Genomic DNA, 24150 nt, shown 5'->3' with positions numbered 1-24150 from the left:
CAAATGTTAATAAATAGAACCCTAACTGTATTATGAAACCTTTTGTTTTGTAATTTATGTCTGGCATTCCCCAATGTCGTTATTTCTGTAACCATTGAATTATGTCTTCCTTTAATCAATTAGGTTCTCTAAGATTGTTGAGTCCAACCAATGATCGAACACCACCTCATTAACTATACCGAGGCACTAAGTGCCATGTCCAGTCTTTCTTCTAACACTTCCAGGGATGATGTCTCTACCACGTTCCTTGGCAGCCCATTCCAGTCTCTAACCACCCTTCCTGTGAAGAAACCTGCCCTGGCACAGCTTTAGACTGTGTCTTCTTGTCCTATTGCTTGTTGCCTAAGTATATATAGTAAGGAAATGTACTTTTTGATGGGCTCATGGAATCATTGAGTTTGGAAGTGACCTCTAGAAGTCTCTAGTCCCACCTTGTTTCCTCAATACCAGGTGAACTCGAGTGGGTTTGTCCAGGACTATGCCTAGTTATCTCCAAGGGCAGAGACTCCACAACTTCTCCAGGTAACTTGTTCCAGTGTTGGATCACCTTCAGAATACAAATATTTTTTATTTTGTTGAAATGGGACTTTTAATGTTTTTCAGTCCATTGCCCACTGATTCTTGGCATGTTCTCTTGTGCTCTCCTCATATGTCAGATGCTCCAAGCCCTTAATCAATTTCACTGTACTTGTTCCATTATGTCCATGTCTTCCTTGTACTGGGGAAGCTGAAACTGGATCCACAGCTGGAAAGATGACTCCCTTAACTGCTGGTGATGCTTTTCTTAACAGAGGCTATTGGTCTTCTAAATTACTTAATATGGGCTTAGGTAGTAAATGTATGCCCTGGCACTGAAATTCATGGAACTAATTAAAATGGATACACGGTGGCTGGCATTGTCAGTGCTCTGACCCTTGAACAAGAAATAGACAAATCAACAGTAATATGTACTGAGGGGAAGGAAATTTTCCGGGCATGATTCTCCTGTGGCAGTGCTTCTGGATATTGCTATTGGTGTTTGGGCACTCTGCTTCCACTTGTGGCTGACATTTCAGGTGAGTTACCACGGTTTGGTCAGTAGAGATGTTTAGATGGAAAGGTATGGCTGCTTCCAGCAAGGCCACGTTTTGTTACTGTGAAGGGCAATGCAGCTGGGGAACCTGGCAGGACAAGAGGGCTTAGGCAAAGCAGCATGTGGGAGGCAGCCGGGCCGTGGAGGCTGAGCTGATGAGGCTGCACTGCACACAGTGGGGCTCACATGGGCTGGGCGCACATGGCTGGGCTGGGAGGGCTGAGAAGGTAAGACGTGGGTCATGACCAGTTTGACCTGGGTTGTCCCGCATATGCTGGCGGAGTTTGAGAGCTTAGCTGGGTGTTAGGAATGAGCCTAACAGGAAGATTCAGGGCTAGGGCGCTGGCCCTGTGAGAGGGAGGGACAAGTCGGCCAAGCCGGGTCCTTCAGGTTTACGGGATGGGCCGAGCTAGGCTGGGGGCTGGGTCCGGCCGGAGGGGGACTGCGCAACTCGTCGTTTCTCTCCAGCGGCGGCCGAAGGTGGCGGGGGCGTCTAGGGTGCGGCCAGGGCGGGGAGAGGGAGAGAGAGCGCGGAGGGGCGACTCCTCCCCCGCCACACCCGGTGCGGCAGGAAGAGGAACAGCCGCGCCCTGCTCCCGCTAGCCCCGGCCCAGCGCAGCGCCATGGCGGCGGAGGACGTGGACGGGCTGGCCGTGTCCCGGCCCCACTATGGCTGTGAGTACCGGGACCCCGGGGGTCTGGGAATCCGCGTGGCCGCCAAGCGACGCCCAGCCCGACCTGTCCGTGCCTTCCAGCGTCCAGCACTGGAAGGAGAGGCTTGGTCACCGCAGGCATGGGGGCAGCCGCGGGGTCCGGGCTCCGGGACTGCCCCGCGGGCGCGGTGCGCCCCGCCGGCTCTCCTCGCGGGCCCCGGCGAGCTGCGCCTCCCGCGAGAGGGGCGGTGTGCCGCGCGGGAGCTCGTCAGAGCTCGACGGTCCTCCTGAGTGCTAGAGAGGAGTGCTGAGAGAAGGCAGTGGATGAGCAGCGACGGGGCGTCCCACGGCTGTGTCGCCGTCGTCTGCCGCGGGCGAGCCCTGCGCCTCGCCCAAGATGTCCGCCGCGGGCGGGGCGGGGGCGGCCCTGCCTTCCGCCTTCCCGCCGATTTTGGCGACCACACCCCATTTGCCGGGCGAAACACCGCTCCCATCGGACTTGCCTTGTCCCACGACTGCCTTGTCGTGAGCTTGCGGTGGAGAGGGAGGATCTTGGCGTCCGACGCGTGGGCTCGCCTGTGCTACGATACTGCGTCAAAAATGATCAACGGTGGAGGAAAACGTGGTGCTGTGGAGGGGCGATGTTGTAGGCGGCTGTCAGTCGGACCTGGTCTTTTAACACTTCCAGGGATGGGGTCGCCACAGCTCTGAGCACCCCGTGCCAATGCCTCACTATCTTCTTGGTTCAAGAATTTCTCCCTATCATCTGGTCTAAATCTCTCCACTTCTAGTTTAAAACGGTTCCCCCTTGTCCCATCAGTATTGCTGTCTTCCTTTTATAAGCCTCCTTTTCAGTACTTTTAAGTACTGAAAGGCCACAGCGAAGTATCCCCGGAGCCTTCTCCATGCTGAGCAACCCCTGCTGTCTCTGCCTGCCGTTTTGGGAGAGGGGTTCCAGCCCCCAGAGCATCTTTGTTGCCCTCTGGATGTGCTGTAGCAGGTTTTGTGCTGAGGATGCCAGACCTGGATGCAGTGTTCCTGCTGGGGTCTCACAAGTGCACTGCACATTGTTGTTGAAGTTATTTTAGGTATAAGCTAACCTTTGCTTAATAACAGTATGAGATATTTCCTATTTGTCAAATTGGTTCATAAAACCTAAAATCTGTAGGTTTTTCTTCTTTTTTTGACATGAGATGTAAGTATGGGAAGAGAAGACTTTTTCACTGAGGCTTTGAACACACAGAATCTAGAAGATTTAGGCATATTACCCCTATGTATATCTTCAGCATGATCTGAAGATGGCATGCAGGTTGGGAATCTGAATGATTCCCTTCCATATAGGGAATGTGAGTAGCATTTCCACCTTGTTTTAGAGGTGGACTATAAAGATATAGAAGGGATTATATGATGTGAATATGTATTTGTGTCCTTCCTTAATCTTTTGCATCAAAATTGGAGGATAGGTGAGGAGACAAGTGGTCACTGATGTGCTTTTGAGGAAGACAAAGGCAAAGCTAGAAGAAAATAAGAAAATAAAGGATTGTTTCTAAGAAATTGTCAGAGGGATGCAGTCAATTTGAGAAATCGGGAAGAAGGAATCTGGCAAATTTATGTGACAAGGATAAGGAAATGGAGAGTTTTCTCTTGCTAGTAAAGAACATTAGATCAAAGTCATTATATCCTTAGTTTTCTGAATGAAAAAAACCCAACTGTGATGAATTTCTGTGGGAGAGGTTGGATCTGATTTTTGATGTGCCTGTTCCATTACATTCAATCTTCAACCATCTGAGGGCTGTGTTTTGTTTATTTTCAGCCGTCTTGGATAATGAGAGGTTAACAGCAGAGGAAATGGATGAAAGGCGACGCCAGAATGTAGCCTATGAATACCTTTGTCATTTGGAGGAAGCAAAGAGGTGAGAATAATTGATTTTGAAACTGCTGGTGCTGTAAAAGAAGATGTGACCTTTGGTATGGGGAATAATTTGGATGCATCTTACCTCTTGTCTTGGTTTCTTAGTGGCTATATAGTTTTGCTAGAAAGAACAACCAATCAAAAAAATCAAAGAAACTCCCTTCCTCCCCAAAAAAACCAACCGACCTCTGATGTGTATTTCTAAGGTTCTCAAAGAGTTCATGACAAGGGCTCTGTAGCTGTTCTGTTATTCCTAGCACTGGATGGGTTCTCCTAATGCTATGATGATTTTTTACCTTTTCTTTTTATATACATACCACTTACATATTCTCAATACTCTTAACATGCATACTTGTAATTCTTTAAATCTAATATCTTAGCATATTCTATTCTGGTATTCTATTAAGCCAGAAGACCAAACATCCTGAAGGCCTTGCACTTGGAGGCCAAAAAATCTTATGATATCTTGAAAAAACAAGACTCCCTCTAAAACATGTCCTGTAAACTAAAATTAAGTCCATCTGGGGGAAAATACTTGAAGATAAGAAAATGTCACACTGTTCATTTAAACCTCTCAGTGGAGCATAATTTTTAAATATACTAATTTACAAAGTCCGTAAAATTGTATACATGATCTACTGTGTGTGTACATTTTGGTCTAGTCCACCTTGGTGAATTATTGCACCATAAAAATCCTTATTAGATACCAAGATAAAAAGTCCGTTGTCCCTTAACCCTGTCTAACTCTTAATTCTAAACCCAAAAGCGTTGTCTAACTTGTATATGTCTGGTGCAATATTGCCTCCTGGCTTAGCAGTGCACATGAAAAACAGTTACTCCCTTCCTCTTAACTGAAACCTTTTACAAATTTAAATTGTAACAGTGTATATTCCTTGCACACTGAGACCTCGATTCTTGCATATTTCTCCATGCATCCATCTATTTAATAGATCTGTAGTACTTTTCCCTGGGTTGCTCAGACTGCTTTCTGGGCACTCAGTATCTTTCTGGAAGTTCACTGCCAAAAGAGAGAAAACTTTTCCAACAGGGCCTTAGTGGGCATACTTACAAAAGTGCAATGATTATTTTGTATACTCCAACGGATTTGGTAGTATCATACATTATTGCATGGTATCTGCTTTTTCATGTATAGTAGAGTTTTGCTGAGTTGTCACCTTGAAGTTGTGCTGCTGACATTTGTTTCTCATCTTTTATTTATATAGTCTGTTGTGTTTTCCTGAGTGTTACCCTTCACTCAATCTTGCTGAATTAGATTTTTCCTGATTTTTGTTTAAAATATTGAAATAACTTTTATTCTTATTTTCCCTGACTGGGTGATGAATTTTGTATAAATCTGTGTCATTCTTCCTTAGCAAGGCAGGCATGTTCAGCTGTAGTGATTTTACTGAGGAGGAAGTACTGAGTTTGTACAAGTTCAAACTCAGTTCTGCTGGCGGAATATAAAGGATTGAATTCCAGGACTTTAATTTTACCAAGAATTTATAATATATTTTTGAAGGGACAGGGAGCACGCAGTTTATGCTGTAGTCCTTTAGGAGCTTTATGAGAGTTATCACTGTTGTAAGTTCGCAGAGACTGCTTAGTTACTAGTAGATAATAATTTTCCTTCCATACAGACTTGAATGAAGTTTGAAGTAGAAAGCAAGATCTGACTGTGTTTCAAAATAACTCCTTCCCTTTGAATCCAAAGTCTAGCAGCAAATACGGGGCAAACAGGAAGAGATGAGTTGCACTGTAGTAATTGTCCAAGCTTGAAGGAGCCCCAGATCCTTCACTTGTAGGTTCTTCCTGCATTCAACCTCGGAGTAAATGCTAGAGGAGGTGCTGATTCCCACTTGAATTCCATGCTCAGGTCTGCAAAAAAACCAAAAACCACCTCAGGCAAAAATACATTTTACAATAACAGCTTTAATATTTTCGTCTAGCTCTTGCTTAATCATGGGTACTTACTCTTTAAATAAATCAGCTTTGACTCCGAAGTTCTTAGTGATCTTGTCTGTGCTTCTGAGTGTTGTCTTGATGTTGATGAGGTTGAGCAGCTGGGCATTTGATTTTTGCCACACCTCGTCAGAAAAAAGAAGTGTTCACTCTTGTCTCAGGGTGAGCATTGAGATGTTTCAAATAATGCCTAGCGGTAGCCAGTATGTTTTGTAAAGAATGAAGAAACAGCTGTGCTGCTCTAAAGGCAAGTGTACAGCCTTCCTTGTATCCACCTTGGCAGTAGGAGCACATATTTTTGAAGTGGAAGGTCTGCTTGGAGAGCCTCAACCCTTATCCAACCCATAACTCATGTTTGCTTAGTGGCATACAGGCTATTCATGTATATGTGAGTGGGAGTTCCTGATTCCTATAGAGAAGGCCGTATCACTTAACATAGGAGTTAAAGATTAAATCTGCTCCAGGAGGGGGGAGCAGACTTCTGAGTTTAATAATTAAGATACACAAGGGAGAGCAAAGGCTTGAGTTCACTGTCTATTTCCAGGAATTTTTTTTTCCTTCCTGAGAAGTTATTTTGTAAATTGCCCTTCGAGTTTTATTTATTGCTACTAGTGCAGTCTAGAAGAGGGCTCTTGGCTGCTTTGTTGGTAAGGAGTTTATTTAGCAGAAGCAATTAAACAAGAACTATAAGAGATCAGTGTGTTTGAAATTAATGCCCTTGATCTGAGATTTTCTATATTTGAGTTCTTTGCCAGTAGTGTAACTGAGACGTAGCATCTGAATTAGATAGTGTGGCCTTTTTCTTGTTCTATTGATTACAGTCCCTCTGAGCTGTGAGAGGGCTAATAATCTTTCTTCGTGGTGAGAGAATGTCAGATTGGAAATTATATCTCTAAGGAGAAGAGGAGGACCTAAGAGCCAAGGAAGGTAGCTGGTGTACTCTGTGTCACGCTCAGAAGCTGGAAAGGTGAATGTTGTAAAGGTGATGGTAGCCAAGGCAGGGTGGGAGGCAGCTGAAGAGCAGCAGTTGGTGACTCCTCTCCTCTTCCCTGTAATCATGCTATATTATTACAGTATAGTATTGCATTCAAACACTGTAGTTTGTATTTATTTTTTCTTCTACAACATAAAGACAAGTAAAATCATGTGGTTAACAACATGCTGATTAGCATTGTATTAGCATTGTTAGAGGCTTGCTAGCCCTTTAACCGAGCAACGGATGGAATCTAGAAGCAAAGTGGGTTTTTTTAGTTGTTAGAAGACAGTAAGATTATAATTGGCTAGCACCTAATTTAGTACTGAAGTAAAAAATTTAGAAAAGTTTGAATTTCTGATCTGTTTGATGTGATGGCCCATGTGCAGTGTAACTTCGGGCACTTCTGTACTCTATTTATGGCAATTTATAGCTGTTTGCAAGACCTGTCTGCTAATGAGCATACATCAGAAGCATTATTAGAGTTGTTTGATTGGTCTTTTTTGACTGTCACTGTTTTTCTATTGTTATTTAGTAGTTTTTTATTTCAGTTAATAATGTGCAACAGTCTTGTGAAACAGGAATTAATTCTTGCTAGTTGGAGAAAGTTACACTCTGCTTCCCTAAGTTGCTCAAGATTGTGAAAGAGTAAAATGAAATTTGGAGTTAAAATGAAGATCGTGAATAGAGGGATTCCTCTACTATGTGTGGGCCAGGTGCCTCATTCTTGAAGAAAAATGGCTTTATTAATAAGTGTTGTTTAATACTTCAAATTTTCTTTTCCATGTTCTTTTGTTTGTTTGTTTGGATTGCTTTACTTTTTGTTTTGTTTTGGTTTGGTTTTGTTTTTTTGTTTTTCCCTGTTTCCAAATCACAGTAATTAATAGAAAAGCTGTGGCAGTGCAGATAAAACTGCAAAAATATACTCTGTTCTGTTGCCAGCTCATTCTCACAGAAGGGTAAGGGTATATTTGTCTTAATAGAAGCAGCCTGAGACCTGATTTTTGTGGTCCTTTTCTAGAAGTCAGGGTGTTTTACTATAATATCCTTCATCAATGTTTCCACTTGGAGATTGGGTCAGATACTGGTTTTGGGTTGGTTGTTTGGATTGGTTTTTCACATGTGTTGTTTTGTGGTGGGTTTTTTTGTTTGTTTTCTGCTTCTCTCAGACACAATGCAAGTGTCGTGTTAGATTGTAAACCAGGAGTATTCATAGACAATATTTTATTATCACTAGTTATAAGTTGAAGTAACTCCTACTTAGCTCTTACTGCTTTATTTGGGCTTTTATCAGCTCCTGTTTGGACTTGAGGTATTTCTCTACAGATCCTGTTCTGTTTCGTGTGACCTCATGCAGTTGCAGGGAGTGGCTGTCTGGACTGGAAGTGACTTGGAATGCACATTCAGGACTATTTTTTCTGAGAAGTGGGTGGAGAGAGGTACAGAAAGGACAGTGGTGGAGTACCACCATCTTTGCCTTACTTCAGATACTTCTTTTATGACTCACTGGGAATGGTAATGAACAGCAGGCAAGGAAGAAAGAAACAACTGTTTGTTCAGAGACCAGGATTTTTCTTCTTGGAAGGTGCTTTCTGAAGGAGTACTGTGTATAATGTAAGGAGAAAGCAGCCCAAAATAACCAAAGCAAACAGATGTTACTAACAGTTCTCGGCTATTAAGTACTGTGGACTGCTTCTTCATAACCCTTATTTACAAGAAATCAAGTTGGTCTTGAGGAGTGATAACTTCAGTGATGTTGTAGCTTCCAGGCATTTAGGCCTATTTAGTTTCTAATGCTAAATGATCAAGGCAATTATCTTGAAAAAGATTTCTGTGTGTTTGATAATTACGTTCCTCTTGACTGTGGGCTCGGTACTCATCTGAAAGCTCTCCAGGACAAATGATCAATCTTTTTTGGCAGACATGGCAAGTGCAGCAGTATCCTCATCAGCAAGAGCAGCTAAGAGAATTTTTACAGGTTTATGGTAGTGTTTGCAAGGGAGCAAAGAGGAACCTCATATTTACTTTTAAGGAGATGGGGAGTAGTAGAGGGAAAGATTTTAATGACAGAGTATCAGTATTGTCTTTGGTTCAGCTGCATGTTGCCAGGAAAAGTACATCAATCACTGGGAAAAATCTGACATATGCTACTCAATTATTTCTTGCTCTCTTGTATCTTTGAACTGAAAATGCCTGTGTGGATAATGAGAATGTTCTTTTAGCTGTGGCTAGTACTTGTTTTCCTAGCTCTCCATCTGTACAAACCTTACTGAAAGGCATTTAAATATCCACCTACTTTTCTGGAGGATAACACTCCTGATGTGATACATTTATTCTACTTTGCCATTGTTAACTCTCTGAGAAATCTTTCTTTCATCTTTTGAGGTGATTCCTTGATTTGTTTAGAGCTGGTAGAATGAGTTATTTTGAGGAGAAGTTTTTGTTGGGGTTTTTTCCATGGCTGTCTAGTGCCCTTGTTCAGGTGAACTGGATGAAGAGCTGAGGCTGTCTTACAAGTTTTCTCTTCTTAACCATCTGTGAGAATGCCTGCCAAGTCTACATTTGTAACTGCAGTAAAAATATTTGAGATTGCCTCTACATATGAATGATCTGCTGGAGTATGGGAATCTTCATCTTTCAATAAAATGAATAGTATGGTTAGTCAAAAAAATGCCATACCTGTGGTGTTGCAGTAGTGAGCAGTGAAAAAATTTTCAGGCCATAGTCTTGTACGTTCTTTTGGGTGGTTAATGCAGATACTGTTGGGAAAAGAAAAAAGGTGCTGCCCTTTTGCTCTCACCACTTTTTCCTCTGCTGTGGTGCTACAGCAGCCATGCATCTTTTCCTTGGTACATTTCTGGGGAATTGCATTAGAAGAAGGACTAAACGATCACAAACAGAAGCATCTAGATGTGAAGGCACGATGTGCAACAGTTGGAATGAATTGTCTTTAACAATGCCTGGATCAGCTGCTAGTCATCCAGATCCCAGCATGTTTGGTTTCGCTAGACCCCCTTTGAAGGCAGAGCATAGTGAACAAATGCTGGTGAATCATGGAGGTGGTACTGGACAGAGATAGTCATCGCTGTTTACTATCAAAAGGTATGGAAAGGTTTATCCTTATCTGTAACCTGTAAATTCTCCATCTGGTTGCCAGCTGAGAAAATGTGCAGAAGCTGTGAGGAGAACTTGATGACTGGTCACCCTCCTTGTCAGGGCAACAGGTCCTGGACCTCCTGATCCTTGTTGGGCCAGGCGTAATGGCCCTCTCCTGGGTGGATAGCTTGAACATCCTTTTCCTGCTTGAGCAAGAGCTTTTTCTTTTCTGGGGCAAGTAACAAAAAACTAAATTTCTATTTTGGCTTGTTAGATTTTTCAAAGCTATTTGAGTTGAAAGTGAAATTAAGAATGATGCTTTTGGTAGAGGAATGGAGGGTTAGAAATAGACCAATCAGCAGTCAAATGTGTTTTAGTAAACACATATAGTTCAATAGAATAAGTCAATTTACAATCCTGATAGTTTTATAGTAATTACTGGTGTAATTTTAATGGTTGTAAAGGTACCTGACAATGTGTCATACTGATATGAGCAAAGTCCTCTGAGTTAACAAGTGTGATTTTGGATTTACGCGCTTTGGAAGACTTTAAGGGACTGATCTTGAACATTGTATCTCTTGATGGCGATCTTGTTTCCCAGGATGTTGATTGTTGCACCACTGTGAAAGCCTTCCTGTGCTCCTCTTCCCTCCACCCTTCCCTGGGATGTGATTATGATCTTTGAAGAGTGGAATTCTAAATAAGTATTGTTGGTACCTTCCTTTAGATAGGACACCTGCTGTCTGGAACGTGCTGGTGTCCCTTAGTCTTCTTTTATGAGCCTTGTTTCTGTAGGATGAGTTCTCAGGCAAAAGATGATAACGCTTTAAATTGTGTCAGTGTTGGGTGCTAGACAAGGCGGGTAAAAAAAGTTGATGTATTATACAAATATGGACCCTGAGGGTGAGCAAATCCATTGGGGAGTTAGGGAAAGGGAGACAGTTTTTCTTTATTGAGGTTTTGTTGTTCTGAATGGAATGCTTAGTATGCTGTAAGTCATTGTGTGACATAATTTGTCATTTTTGTAGTAGGAATTAAATGGCAGGCTAGCATTATTCACCATCTCATTTCCAGCTTCTGACTGATGGTTATACTGTGATCACTGAAACTCCATTTGTCAGAGTTCTGACCTCTTGTATATTTTCTGCCATCTCTTAAGATTTTTGCCAAATTCTCCTGTTACAGCAGCCACATGAAGAATAAGATGCTATCACAAACTATTACTTAAGGAGGTTTATATTATTTACTGTATGTCATAAATCCTGTGAAACAAACTACTTTCCACATAAATAAATGTAGTTTTCAACACAGGAACAGGTTGATCATGTTACAGGTCTTTCTTGCTCAAAATGTAGCTGTCCTGGAATTGTGAATCTGGCTAAGTAACTACCAAAAACTGAAGTATTGGAATATGTCTGGGTCTTTACTGCTGCAGGTTTTCATACCAACTTTGGCATATCAAGAACAAATTTTTCATTTATTTTCTTGTGAGCAAAACTATTATTATATGTTTTATGCTTTTTTTTTTTTTTAGCCCTGACTAGACAACTTTAGGAACTTTTGCATTAGCACTGTGATATTTGGTAGAGTTGTACCACAAAGGTATCCAGTATTGATTTTACTGATGCTCCAGGCACTTCAAAAGTGCACAAAAATGACCTCATTTCAAGAATTTGTACTCACAGTCTGAGCATGTGCATGGAAATCACGTGTTGAAAATGTCTTTGAAGAATGTGATTTTGGGCAAATAGCCTGCCTGTTTCATGGTTGTGAGAAGGAGATGTTTAAGGCAATCTAACTATGTTGTTAAAGCACAAACTTAGGTAGGCTTGTTTTCCTAATTAAAATACATTGGTATGGTATATAGACAGTGTTATGAAGATCAGAGACTAACAGTCATATATGCACCTGGAAAGAGAGTTAAGCTCTGTGCCCCTCTGGTCTCCCTCCGTTTCCTCATTCAGGGGGAAATGGAGCATACACTTCTTGAAGAAGAAGACAATGACCTTCTGAAATGTGGTTGGTAGGGGAACGCTGGAAGCAAAGAAGTGCTGCTGTGGCACTGACATGCTTACAAAGAGAAGACTCACATGATTGTGACCTACGATCAGAAACTCTGTGGCCAGTGCTCTCAAACTAGTGACTCAGAAGTTCACATGGAGGTTCTGTGTGCATCTTTCCTGCTAATGAAACTGGTGAGGTATTCAGTAAGCAGAATGTGATGTGGAACTGAGCTTCAACCAACAGTGTTGGTACTGATACAAATTGTACCAGTTATTCTTCAGTATGATGTGTCAAGGTTACATACTTTATCTTCTTAGAGTTCTTATTTGCTGGAAGTGATATAATGTCACTCTTGAGGCCTGCACAGTGGAACTGACCACCAGATGCAGACTTAGATGGTGTGTTGGGCCACTGTGTCATCTCAGAGTTGAAAAATGTCCCTGGCTAGGTCTGTGTTTGAAATGGTAGGAGAATTAAAGGTTAGAAAATGTTATTTGTATTTCTGGCCCCTTCAAATAATTAGTTTTACTTGGAAATTATTGCTACTTAATGATGACCAAGAAGTGAGCTTTCCTCATTGGTGGATAAAATCACTTTTTTTAACTATTGATGCCTTCTGTATTTTGTGTGCCGTGCTCTGTTTTCTTTTTGTGCTGGAACATACTGCATGGTAGTCCTGTCATGAAATGAGCAGCCTTCCGTAGAGTCTTTTTCCATTTTTAAAATTTTCTGCTCTAGTATTTTTGTTTATTTAATTTGCAACAGTTTCTGGAGAGATGGTTTGCTAGTTCTACTTCCTCAGGCTTGTCTATAATCAGTCTGAGAGGAAAAGAGTGGCTTTTTATTTATTTTCCACACTATTTCAATTGTCTCAGGTTTAGCCAGACTCAACATTTTCACAAGTGAAAGAGCAAAAGGTATGGCATATGATCAGTGTTAAGTTTTTGCTGTGTCTAAACTCCAGTTCTGGTTGAATTACACCTATGATACTTTTCAAACATAAGGACACATTTGTGTGAATTTGTCATAACTCTCAATAACGCCATATTGTGGGAGAATAAAAAAGTTGCTAGTTGAGATGATGATGTTATTTTTTTTCCAGTCCTTGGTAATGGAGCAGTGTTTCCTTTGAAAGCTTGAAGACAATGTTACTTGAGAGACTGGCTGCCCAACAATACCTGATGTTACCTTTTCATTGTCATGTCTTGTCAGGAAAGCCTGGCTCTAAATTGCAGTTGATGGTAGTAGCTGCATGTAGGTATTCAAGAATCTTTTTCTAGGAGGGGGATTTTGTAACACTATGACTAACTGATTGGAAAGGTGCACTTACTACTTTATTTAGAGCTAGCTTCAGTAAAATTGTAAGTCCAGTATTATCTATGCAGTCATGTGATGAAACTTGATTGAAAAAATAATTCTGGGTTGAACATTGTTTTCTGTACTGGTGAGAGGGAGGGAGCATAGTGGAAACAAGTAGCAGAAAATAATTGAAAGTTTCTGCAAAAAGCTTATTGATGGCATATTGTTCTAATGCCTAACGTTGAAAAGGAGTAGAGGTTGTTGCCCATCAGCTGGGTTCCCTGCTCATTGAGAAATGTATTTGTCTCATTCTTCTGGAAATTCCACATGTATTTCTGCCTTTTAAGGATGACAGGTGTTAATTTTAATACAAGTATGTGAGCTTTTAAATATAAAAGGTACTGAATGATATTTTCTGAAAACATAGCTTTGTCCTCTGGCTTAGCAAATGGTTAAGCAATGCTACACCGAGCAGGAACATTACTGTATGTAAATTGCTCTAGTTTTGTAGTTATAATAACACCCACCTAAGAACCTGTTGAAACAGGTATGAGTACATTGAGATAGCTTATGTTCTAATTATGGGCCATTTATCTTTCGTTATGGAGACAGACAAAACTCACTGCCTCTGTGTCCTTCCATAAGGTACTAATTAAATTGTTTGGTCACATGTCCCTTCTACTTACTTTAGGTCTTGTAATCTGAAGAAAGTGGATGTTTTTTGGTGGTTTTTTTTTTGTTTTCCCGGTAAGGTAGTTGGGAAGGTGTTGTGAAAACTGTTGCTATGATTTGGACTCTTATCAACATCTGAGTAGCTCTGTGTCCTCTCAGGAATCTTTGGTTCTAATGGTCTGTGGCATGCAAGTGACAGTATCTTTTTGATAATAGTCCAGAATTTTTAAACTTATGTCATGTTTATCACATATTCAGTTAGTATGTGCATTTTTCTAGAACTTAATATTCAAGAGCAACTCAGTTTTGAGAGGAAAGCGGCAAAACCTGGAAAAACAGTAGTTTTAAGAAGAACTGAGTTTCTTTTTGTAGTTTATGTATAGATATTTTCCAGGTGTTTCCAGAAACCTTTTCTTCCTGGTAAACACTACTTTCCAGGTCCTGCTTTAGGTTGCAAGCCCCACCTTTTTCCTGGGCTCAGGCTGCAGTCCACAGGGCAGTGCTGTCTCATTTGGGATTTAAAGTGCACTGGGTTGCAGCAGGATCAACTACTTGCTTGTGTTTCAGATCAGTGCCAGTAATGTGGGTTTATAATCCCTGTAAGCCAAATTATTAACTTTGTTTACCTTATACTGTCAGCTCCGTTTTGTAGTATGGACTGTTGCTATTTTGGACCCCTGTTGTCTTGAAAGTCGCCTTTCTGTGATCTTAATTGGTCCAAGTCCTGTAAGAGCTTTAGAGTTCAGCTGCAAGTGAGGCATGGTCTGAGTAAGACACTTTAGAAAGTGGCCTGTGGTTGTGCAGGTCCCTTTTTTAGAGACTAGAGCAGTCAGGTAGCAGGTCATCTTCAGGTGAAACTGTAGCTGAGCTTGCAGTTTACAGCCTCCAGTAGCTTGTATAGAAAAAATACCAAGATGCACCTCTGTTTTGAGAACAGTGATTTTTTTCAAAATGTTTTGCTGTAGTCTTTATTTTTGTCATGAGGTCTGTGATACCATTAGATGAGATGGAAGGCAACAATATAAGGGAAAATGTGGAATGCCTGTTCCATGTTTTTTTCCCTGTTTTTGAAATATAATAGTAGGATGGGAGAAGACATATAGGAAGATAGACTTTTGAACATCATCATTGAACTGAAAGAGGGTAGGTTTAGATTCGATATAAGGGGAAAAATTCTTTACTGTGTGGGTGTTGAGGCACCTGGAGCAGTTTGCCCAGGAAATTGTGGCTTGCCCTATCCCTGTAAGTGTTCAGGACCAGTCTTGGATGGTCTGAGCAACTTTGTCCAGTGGAAGGTATTCCTGCTTATAGCAGAGGGTTGGAATGAAAAAGGCCTTCAGGTCCTTTCTGACTCAAACCGTTCTATGATTCTGTGAACATTGTAGGGCCTCTCTGTGAGATCATTTAAAAGAGCTTGAGTAAGTGGCACAAAGTCCTGAAATAACTAGCAAATACTTTATGAGAGTAAAGAAATGCTTGTGAGATAAACTGGTACAAGGGGAAGATTTAAGTTAAGTTAGTTAAAAGGACAGGATGGCCACACTATCTGTAGACCAGTACAAACTAAGTCATGGGCTGAAGGAGAAACATGAAGATGATTTTTTTACTTTTGAAACTCTGGCTGATGAACTGTGAACTCTTCTCCTTAATATTTCCTCTGAAGTGTTACCGACTAGCATTTTAATGATGCCACTCTGTGTTAGTGTTATATCTGTTTTCAACCCCTAGTGCTAAGTGAATAGTATGCTTGAGTATGACAGCAGCAGCAGCATGAGAGTTGTTTGGCATGGGATTTTGTTCACAAATTAGAAATGTATTAATATGACCAACTTTGTTGTTTTTGCACTTCCAGATGGATGGAGGCTTGTTTGAATGAGGAGCTTCCTGCCACAACAGAGCTGGAAGAAGGATTGAGAAATGGAGTCTACCTGGCAAAACTTGGAAACTTTTTCTCCCCTAAAGTAGTTTCTGTGAAGAAAATCTATGACAGGGAACAGACTAGGTATAAGGTGAGTGCTGTTGATCATGGATACTTGTTTAGGTAGACATCTAAAATGGGAATATGTACGCATGGAAATACTATGAGAAAATAAGCGTGAAGTTAATTTGTATTAGTCTTACCTGAGAAACTCTACCTTCGTTCTAGAACAATGGTTACATTGGGGGTGGGTGGACTCTTAGCTTTATCTCTAAGCTTGCACTTAGGTAAAATAATTTCTTGTAAACAGTCAATATGAGTGTTTATAGAAGACTTTGGACTTCTTTCTTGCAAAAGTGCTGTTTTCACTATCTGTGTTAATGAAACTCGTTGCTTTTCTTGACAGCTGTGATATTTTGTTTCTAAGTGCCCTCCCTCTTGTTTCTGCTGGTTTTTATTTCAGGCAACTGGTCTCCACTTCCGACACACAGATAATGTGATCCAGTGGCTGAATGCCATGTCTGAGATTGGTCTCCCCAAGGTAACTTCTGTCTTGTACATACAAATAAATAAATAATCTCAGAAAAGCTTTGCATTCTGTGGAAGCATTTACTGTTACAAAAAAAAGCACACTTACTCTAGTTAATTCTTAAATTTCTAGATTTGTGTACCTATAGAAACTCTCTCCTAAAACTTGCTGAAAGATTTCATTCTGCTACATGTGTGAGAATGACTAGGAGCAAAATAATTTATCCCTGTGTACCATATCCCCGATATTACTCATCTTGCATAATATCTGCAATATGTGGTTCTTGCCATGCATTCTTTTGAGCAGTATCCAGGTGACAGTTTGATTGTGAAAGTTTTTTTAGAAATCAATGCTAAACATAGCAGCACAACAGAAAATAGTATGTTCTCTGTTTCTTTAGACTTTCCTGTTAAATTTTCACGTCAAGTTGAAAATGTTCCTGGTGTGGCTTAATCAAGTATAAATTATTGACTCGACTAGAGAAATGGCCAGATAAACTTTTCAGAGCTAATAAACACAGTTGCCTGAAAATGTATGGAACTGTGGTAGCATTAGGCTGATAGTCAAGTTTTTTTGTAGCGATGTTATGCATAGTCTCACCAAAACTGGCATTGTGTAGTTTAAGTTGATGCATGTTTTCTTTGCATATGTACTTGCAAATTGAACACTTGGGTTTTGGCAAAGATTTTTAAATAACTTGCTGTGATTTACTAGTTGAGCTTTCCTGGGATCTATGATGATCTTACAGAAACACATTTTGTATTAGAAAATACTGAAATATGCTGTTAGAGCGGTTAGGTAAAAAGAAAAGAGTGATTTAGACGGAGGGGCATTAAGTGCCAGGTATGAGGTAAGATTTTTCAGATGCATTAGGCTTTGGGTGGAAGTAAATATGTGAGAAGATGTTGAGGAAACTAGGTTGGGGTTCAGTACATTTACATGAGATACTGGTGCTTTAAGTATTTTACCATGCAGAACAGCCAGGGAACTGATGCTGTGGAATTAAGGGTCATTCAGTTGCTCTTGCCTTTACAGAAAGAGCAGTGCTATTTTGTTCTCATAGGCAACAGCAAGGAACCTTCAAATAGCTGGAAAATAACATACTTTATTATGTTACAATAAATCAGGACTTCTGAAATAGTTGAAATGTCATTTGTTAAACTTTGAAGGCTTTGTGTTTGAAAGCTTTTGGGTCCAGCTAACTGAAAATATAGTATGCAGAGCACCTTAGTGCTGGTCTGGGATTCCAGAAAATTCTGGAAAACTGAGTGCTGGTCTGGGTTTCCAGTTTCCCTTTGAAACTGTCTCTCCTCTTGTTTCACAACCATATTTAATCCAAACAAAATTCTGTTTTCTCTCTTCTCCTGTCTTTTTTTTCATCCTTTGGCTTTCACTGAAGTCCTTGCTAATACCTCATGACCCAGTCAGTATCTTGGTATACACACAAAAGAAAGCTTCTGCCCATTCACATATGTAGAACTTGGCAGGAAAAGGGCAGCTCTGATTTGGGTATTGGAAACAAAAGGAAGCATTGACACTTCATTAGGAGAAACATTGGTCCAGGGCAGAGAAGCTTGAAGAATTGTGTTCCATGAGCTGTTTCTCTAGTGTAATGTGGAAGAATTGAGCTGATGTGATTTGGCTGTATAGAGTGAGTATAATTCAGACTGCTACCTTTGTTTTATCTTTAGATATTCTACCCAGAAACAACAGATATCTATGATCGCAAGAACATGCCACGCTGTATCTATTGTATTCATGCACTCAGGTAAGGAATACTAGACAGAAATCTGATTGCTTCTGAAATCTTTCTGCAAAGCTGAAACGTGACAGGAAAGAGAGCTGAACTGAAGGCTGGATGAGGGCAAATCTTCTAGCAGAACAATCTCATCAGGTCAGCAAAGATCCATTGAGCCAATATTTTGCCTACGGCAGTGGCCAAATCAGATTCTGAAGGAAAAAAGCCAGTCAAGTATATTGAGATTATTACCTTTTCATTCTGGTTCCCACCCTCTCTGCTGTCTGAGGCAGAGCTAGACATTGTTTAACCAAGAAGATAGTAAGGCACTGGCACAGATTACCCAGAGAAGCTTTGGCTGTCCCATCCCTGGAAGTGTTCAAGGCCAGGTTGGACTTTAGCCTGGGATAGTGGAAGGTGTCCCTGCCTGTGGCAGTGGGATGAGTTGAAAGTAGATGATCTTTAAGGTCCCTTCCAACCCAAGCCTTTCTGTGATTCTGTGATCTGTGTTGAGCTAACATGACAGGCAGAAAGTAGGAGTTGGTTTTCTTTTCCCAGACCCATGTTTCTGCAGCTGTATGGGTTCATCCCTCCTTTGTAGCGATTCCATTTCTCATCAGGCTGCAGGTGAATACATTAACCCCATTTTAGTGAGCCAAATCAGCCCAGTGAATACTTTGCTATTAGAGATGCCACACCTGCAGTCCTGTGTCCAGTTCTGGGCTCTCCAGCATAAGAGAGACACAAAGCAGCTGGAGAGAGTTTAAGGAAAGGTCACTAAGATGCTTAATGGACTAGAGGATCTCTCCTATCAGGACAGGCTGAGACAGTTGGGACTATTCATCTTATATAACATATAGTGCCATGGGAATCTCAACAATGTGTGCAGCTATCTGAAGGGAGGATGCAAAGGAGAAGCCAGGCTCTTCTCAGTGATGTCCCATGATGTGATAAGAGGCAAATGGCATAGTCTGAACCACAGGAGAGTCCCTCTTAACATCAGGAAATTTATCTGTGAGATTGACCAAGGAGTGGCACAGGTTGCTCTGAAATGTGAGGTCTCCACTGTTTTGATCCTCAAAAGCCATCTGACATGATCCTGGGGAACTTGATTCTATGTGACCTGGTTTGAAAAGGGAGCTTGAACAAGACAAACTTGAGAGTGCCCTTCTAGCCTCAACCATTCTGTTATTCTGTGAAGACTTCATAGTGGTGGGCCAGTTACATTCCACTAAGGGGGGAAGGGAAGAGTCAGCTCACTCTCTTGGTGATTATGAGCTATTATATTGGCTTACCTCTCCTTGCATCTGTATCTCCTAAAACTGTATCATTGCCAGAACCACAAGGAAAAATGCCTAGTTCTAATTATTTGCTTCTTTTATTTTCTAGCCTGTACCTTTTTAAACTGGGTCTTGCCCCTCAGATTCAGGATTTGTATGGCAAGGTTGACTTCACAGGTAAAAAAACCCCAGCACTTATATATGCTACCTTCATCTCATACCCTTCTAGATCAGTTATTGAATGCTTGTTTAAGTCAATTTTAAAGGATTGTTGCTGTGATATCCTTAATGTAAATAAAATTATAAATTAATGGCTGTGAGGAGTTTTAGTAATTTAAGAAAAAGAACTTCATTTGCCAGCTTCCGAGACAGGCAGTTAGACAGTCATTGCTTCATTTATTGTACTGTAAACATTTATTTCACAAGTAACGTCTTAATTTTTTTGTCACTGTTGTAAGATGCTTAAGCCTTGCATCCATCTCCTTGGGAGAGTTTTCAGTTTGGAACTTAGTACATGGTTCTGACCTCCTGTGACAGTTTAGAGGTGCCATCAGCTGAAGAAGTGTTTGACAGCTGATCTGTTGCAGGAGATGGCAGCACAAAGTTATTGTGCCCACACACCTCCTCAAAGTTTCACTTCCTTAATTTTGTAAAAATGTCAAATTCTCTGTTTTGCATTAGTGAGCTCTTGCCTGAGGGCACGCATCTGGTTTAAAAGGTGTATAAACTTTATTTCCCTGCAAATTGGTTGTTGATTATACTTATAAAATGCTAAACTCTTAACTGTCTTTTAGAGTTGTGTGATATTTAGCAACCGCATGTGTTGACGCACTGCATTCGCTTCTCTCGGTGTAGCCTGTTTGTGGGGAAAAAGAATATCTTAAACTACTGCCTGTGTGTTTTCCTGACCTGTTGGCAACCACAGTTGAGGTACCTCAGAATGGAGTCGGTTTCCAGCTCCTCATGAGAGTTCTTGCATTGTTTTCTAATAAGAAAAGCTACAGAATACTCCTGTATGAGTTTCTGGGAGAAATGTAGATTTTAGGAGAGTGTGCAAAATGTCTTAGCATTTTCATTTATTTTGTTTCACTTACTGAGTTACATTCAAAGTATTATTTAAATAATAATTGTCATCTGTTGTAACTGTCCTATTTTTTTTAGCAGCAGTTAGTACTACAGTGCTAATGGATTGTTAATGATAATGCCATGTAACACTAATTTAACATATGTTTCAGAGGAGGAAATCAGTAATATGAGGCTTGAACTGGAGAAGTATGGCATTCAGATGCCTGCCTTCAGCAAGATTGGAGGAATTCTTGCAAATGAACTTTCTGTGGATGAAGCTGCATGTAAGGAAAAATGGCATCTTGTTTGCTTATTCAAATCAGCAGATCATTTAAGTGCTGGTTTTAATGCTGCAGGTTTTAAGGCTAGTACAGTCTTTCTGATAGGCCTTTTCCAAAACTGGGAAGATGTTTTTATTCTTTCCCTTGTGTATTTTTCTTTTTTCTGGAGCATGATGATTTGACTACTTAAAATATTGTAATTAGAAATTAGGCTGCTATTTTTTTCAAAACACAAAGCCATGATGAAATGAGATATACTTTGATAATTCTTTTGCTTTCCAGTTAATTTTCAGATGATTTTTCTGCTCTTTTCAAATAAGGGATTCTGTATTTCTTGATTTTTAACAGTGCTGTTTTATTTGGGACTAACTGGCAGGCTGTGGCTTGTTTTTCAGTGCATGCTGCTGTCATTGCCATTAATGAAGCAATTGACCGTCAGGTTCCAGCTGACACTCTTACAGCAATGAAGAACCCTAATGCTATGCTAATAAATCTGGATGATCAACTGGAATCCACTTACCAAGCCACACTCTACAGAGCAAAGCAAGACAAGATGGACAATGCTAAAAATAGGGTAGCTCAGTTCTTCTTTCAAACAATTTGCATGTGTTGCTATGTTGTATTGCAGTGTAAACTGTGGGGAATTTGCTGAATGTGTGTTAAGGTCATGTATGTGTGGTCTTGGGTGGATTTATTCCTCCTGGCATTCTGTTATGTTCCCCAGTAACCTATCTTCTTGCAGAAAACAGGCAAGAGTTAACTGCATTAGTCTGTTTGGCTGTCTGAAATATGGACTGCATAGATACAGAATTCCTGTCAGCGTTTTTATGTTGGGAATGAATTCTTCTGTTTTCACAGATACGTTTTTCTAACAATGAAATGATGAGCAAAACTGACTGATGCTGAAGGTGGTCCATGTTGCTTTAGAACACTGTATAATACATGCCTACCTCTGTGTACTGCTTTCTGTGTTCTGGAGCTCTACTGTGTGTTCAGTAGAGCCATTAGATTGAAATAAGATGGTTCTAAGCTGTCTGTATCAGAGTTTGACTATAGTTACTCCAAATGTATTTATGTCTAGGGCTTCTTTTTGCATATGTAGAGGTAGTGTATGTATGGCCTATCACAGCTCTATATGGGTCAACATTTACCCTTCCTGACCTTTTCAGTTAGAAGGTCTGTAAGGGAGAAGGAAGCTGTAGAAACCCTGATTAGTTTTCATTTCATCTTCAGATTGCCTCAGAAAGTTCAGATAGAGAGAGAGATGTGTATGAAGAACTTCTGACTCAAGCTGAGATTCAGGGAAACATCAATAAAGTGAACAGTAAGTGTAATGTTATACTAATAGTGTTAATTAAAAGAATACTTCAAAATGATACCTGTGCTCCTCTTTTTCTGTAATGCTGACAAAATTTCAAGACAGTTCCCTTGTTATTGTGGGTTGTTTTAGTGGTGGGGTGTTTTGGTTTTCTTCAGTTGTGTGGTTTTGTTGTTGTTAGCTGGTTTTGGTCTCGTTTTGTTTTTTTTTAGTCATTATTAGTACATAGTTGTAAGCTTAATTCACTACGAGTTCTGTTACCCTTCCTTTTGGAAATGGACTGTCGATGTTGCTGAGCCCTTCAATTCTTCATCCTGAATAGTGCATGCCATTTAATAGCCTGTTTTTCAGGCTAATAATTCATAATTGACTTCATAATTGATTCTGGAAGTGTTCCTTTTGGATTACATACATAACTTGCTGTCTATGAGGTCTAAGAGTATTTACTTCTGAGTGGTAGGTTGTGTAAACCATGGCACTTTCTCAAGACTCTGTTTTACTGTTGCTAGCACATGCAGCCATATCAAAGATTGACCTGGCTTTGGAACGAGGAGATGCATTAGCACTGTATGAGGCTTTGGCAACACCAGCACTGGGACTTCGAGGATTGCTACAAGAAAATTGCGACTGGTATTTCAAGCAGTTCTTGTGTGATAGACAACAGAAACAGGAGGTATGGAAAAGTATAGATTACCCTGATTTGTGAGGTTTTTCCCTGCCTTTCACCATACAACTGTGTACTAATCACTTGGTATATACCTGCATTATGGTTTAGTATTGTCTAGAAAAAGTCAGTGTTAAGAGATGGAAGCATTGAGTAAGCCTATTATTTAGGCTTTATCTCTGCATGTGAAAGGCCAGTATAATTTTTATATGTAGGTGTACATATAATAGACCAAACCTTAAACTGCCAACTTGTGTGTGTATAGAACTATTAAAATTAAGGTGTGTCCTCCCTCATTTTGCTATTGTCAGTGCACAAATAATGTGAATATGTGTGTTTTATAAACACCTATCAGATAAACCTGAACTACTTTCACTATGGAGAATACTATCATAGACCGCTTGAAGGCATGGTGCTTAGGGACATGGTTTAGTGGTGGATTTGGCAGTATTAGCTGTACGGTTGGACTCAATGCTCCTAAGGGTCTTTTTCAGCTTCAATGATTCTGTGATGCTACCCAAGTTATTAAAGTCCACCTACTTCTTTTCTGTTTGTATTTGTGTAGTATCATAATAGTCCAAGAAGTGTGTATGTATAAGCCAAAGCTGCATGTTCTCCATTTTGATGTTCTGCTAACTCTATAGTTGCTCAGAGGTAAAACGTAACATTACTTAGTGGATTGTTTCATGCCAAACTGCACAATTGCTAGTCTCACTCCAGCACACAGCTCATGTACAGGGAGCCTTTTCCCTCAAAGTTGTGCCTTTTGTCTTAAGTATGTTATCACTTTGGAAGCAATCTTGCCTTTTATTGCTATGTCCATGGGACTGCAGTTGTGATATAAAAAAGATCAGGTTGTACACATACAATCTTTCAGCACCTGAACTGAGAATCTGGTGAGTAATTTCTTATTTCCTTATGTATATTCTTTCTGGTTTAAGTTCAAGTGGAGTATTTTTATTGAGGTAATTGAAATTAACTTGACATTGTTTCACCCTTACAGTTTCTGTTTTTTCTTTAGGCTGGCCTTACAGGTCCTCTGCAGAAGGAAGAGTTGCAGCTGGGAGTGGATGCTGCTAACAGGGCAGCACAACAGTACCAGCAAAGTAAGGATCAGCACAAATTATTGTAGCAAAGTCACTGTGGATGTGATCAAGAAAATGAGGCAGCACAGTATTTGGGTCTATTATGAATGGTCATTGTGGATGTTCTTTAAGTATTTTACAGCTGCTAAGAACATGAAAGAGAGTTGGTTGCCCTAATTATTTGCAGTGTCTTTTATCCGGCTCTTACAACGTGGCTGGAGATAACAGCATTAAAACATTAATTTGAATTAAGAAACATTGAATTTTTGCATCCATCTGAAATAACCTCTTTTTATAGAATACTTTTATGAATTTTTATGCTGTGAATCTGTGAAGAAAATCTGGATTGCTGAAAGAGATGTGAAAGATAGGTTTATCTGCTGATCATACACACTGATCTATAGAGCCATTACTGTTTCCAAACATCAGGTAGCAAATAAAATGCCGATAATTTGCTGATTGTTTTTTGATAGATGCTTCTGAGACCACACAGGGCTCTCTTACTGTCCGGGAGCAATTTGCTTTGGGATAGGTAGAAAGGAGAGTAACAGAGATTGAAGGAGAGAGGATTTAGAATACAAGAGGAAAATAGCGAATGCTGAATTAAGTAGGCAGCTACCTTTGAAGTACCT

At 40.4% G+C, this 24150-nt stretch overlaps 1 protein-coding gene across 2 annotated transcripts in view; it reads left to right on the top strand.

The window, feature by feature from the left end:
* The first annotated feature begins 1323 nt into the window (after positions 1-1323).
* IQGAP1 (IQ motif containing GTPase activating protein 1) overlaps positions 1324-24150 on the top strand; it is a 54253-nt gene continuing 31426 nt past the window's right edge. Inside the window, exons 1-11 of one of the 2 annotated variants that reach the window (XR_013184095.1) lie at positions 1324-1747; positions 3539-3638; positions 15493-15649; positions 16022-16099; positions 17779-17855; positions 19215-19282; positions 20341-20454; positions 20847-21025; positions 21685-21775; positions 22279-22442; positions 23455-23539. Coding sequence is in view for 1 of the 2 variants with exons in the window: in XM_054642082.2 (XP_054498057.1) it covers positions 1696-1747; positions 3539-3638; positions 15493-15649; positions 16022-16099; positions 17779-17855; positions 19215-19282; positions 20341-20454; positions 20847-21025; positions 21685-21775; positions 22279-22442; positions 23455-23539 (1165 nt within the window). In the remaining variant the exon portion in view is untranslated. The remainder of the gene's footprint in view (positions 1748-3538; positions 3639-15492; positions 15650-16021; positions 16100-17778; positions 17856-19214; positions 19283-20340; positions 20455-20846; positions 21026-21684; positions 21776-22278; positions 22443-23454; positions 23540-24150) is intronic. The other variant, XM_054642082.2, reaches the window with a different exon arrangement.

Source organism: Agelaius phoeniceus, chromosome 13 (genome assembly GCF_051311805.1).
Source record: "Agelaius phoeniceus isolate bAgePho1 chromosome 13, bAgePho1.hap1, whole genome shotgun sequence".
NCBI lineage: Eukaryota > Metazoa > Chordata > Aves > Passeriformes > Icteridae > Agelaius > Agelaius phoeniceus.
The sequence above is the reverse complement of the archived record's forward strand: the minus strand, read 5'-3'. Positions and strand labels throughout refer to the sequence as shown.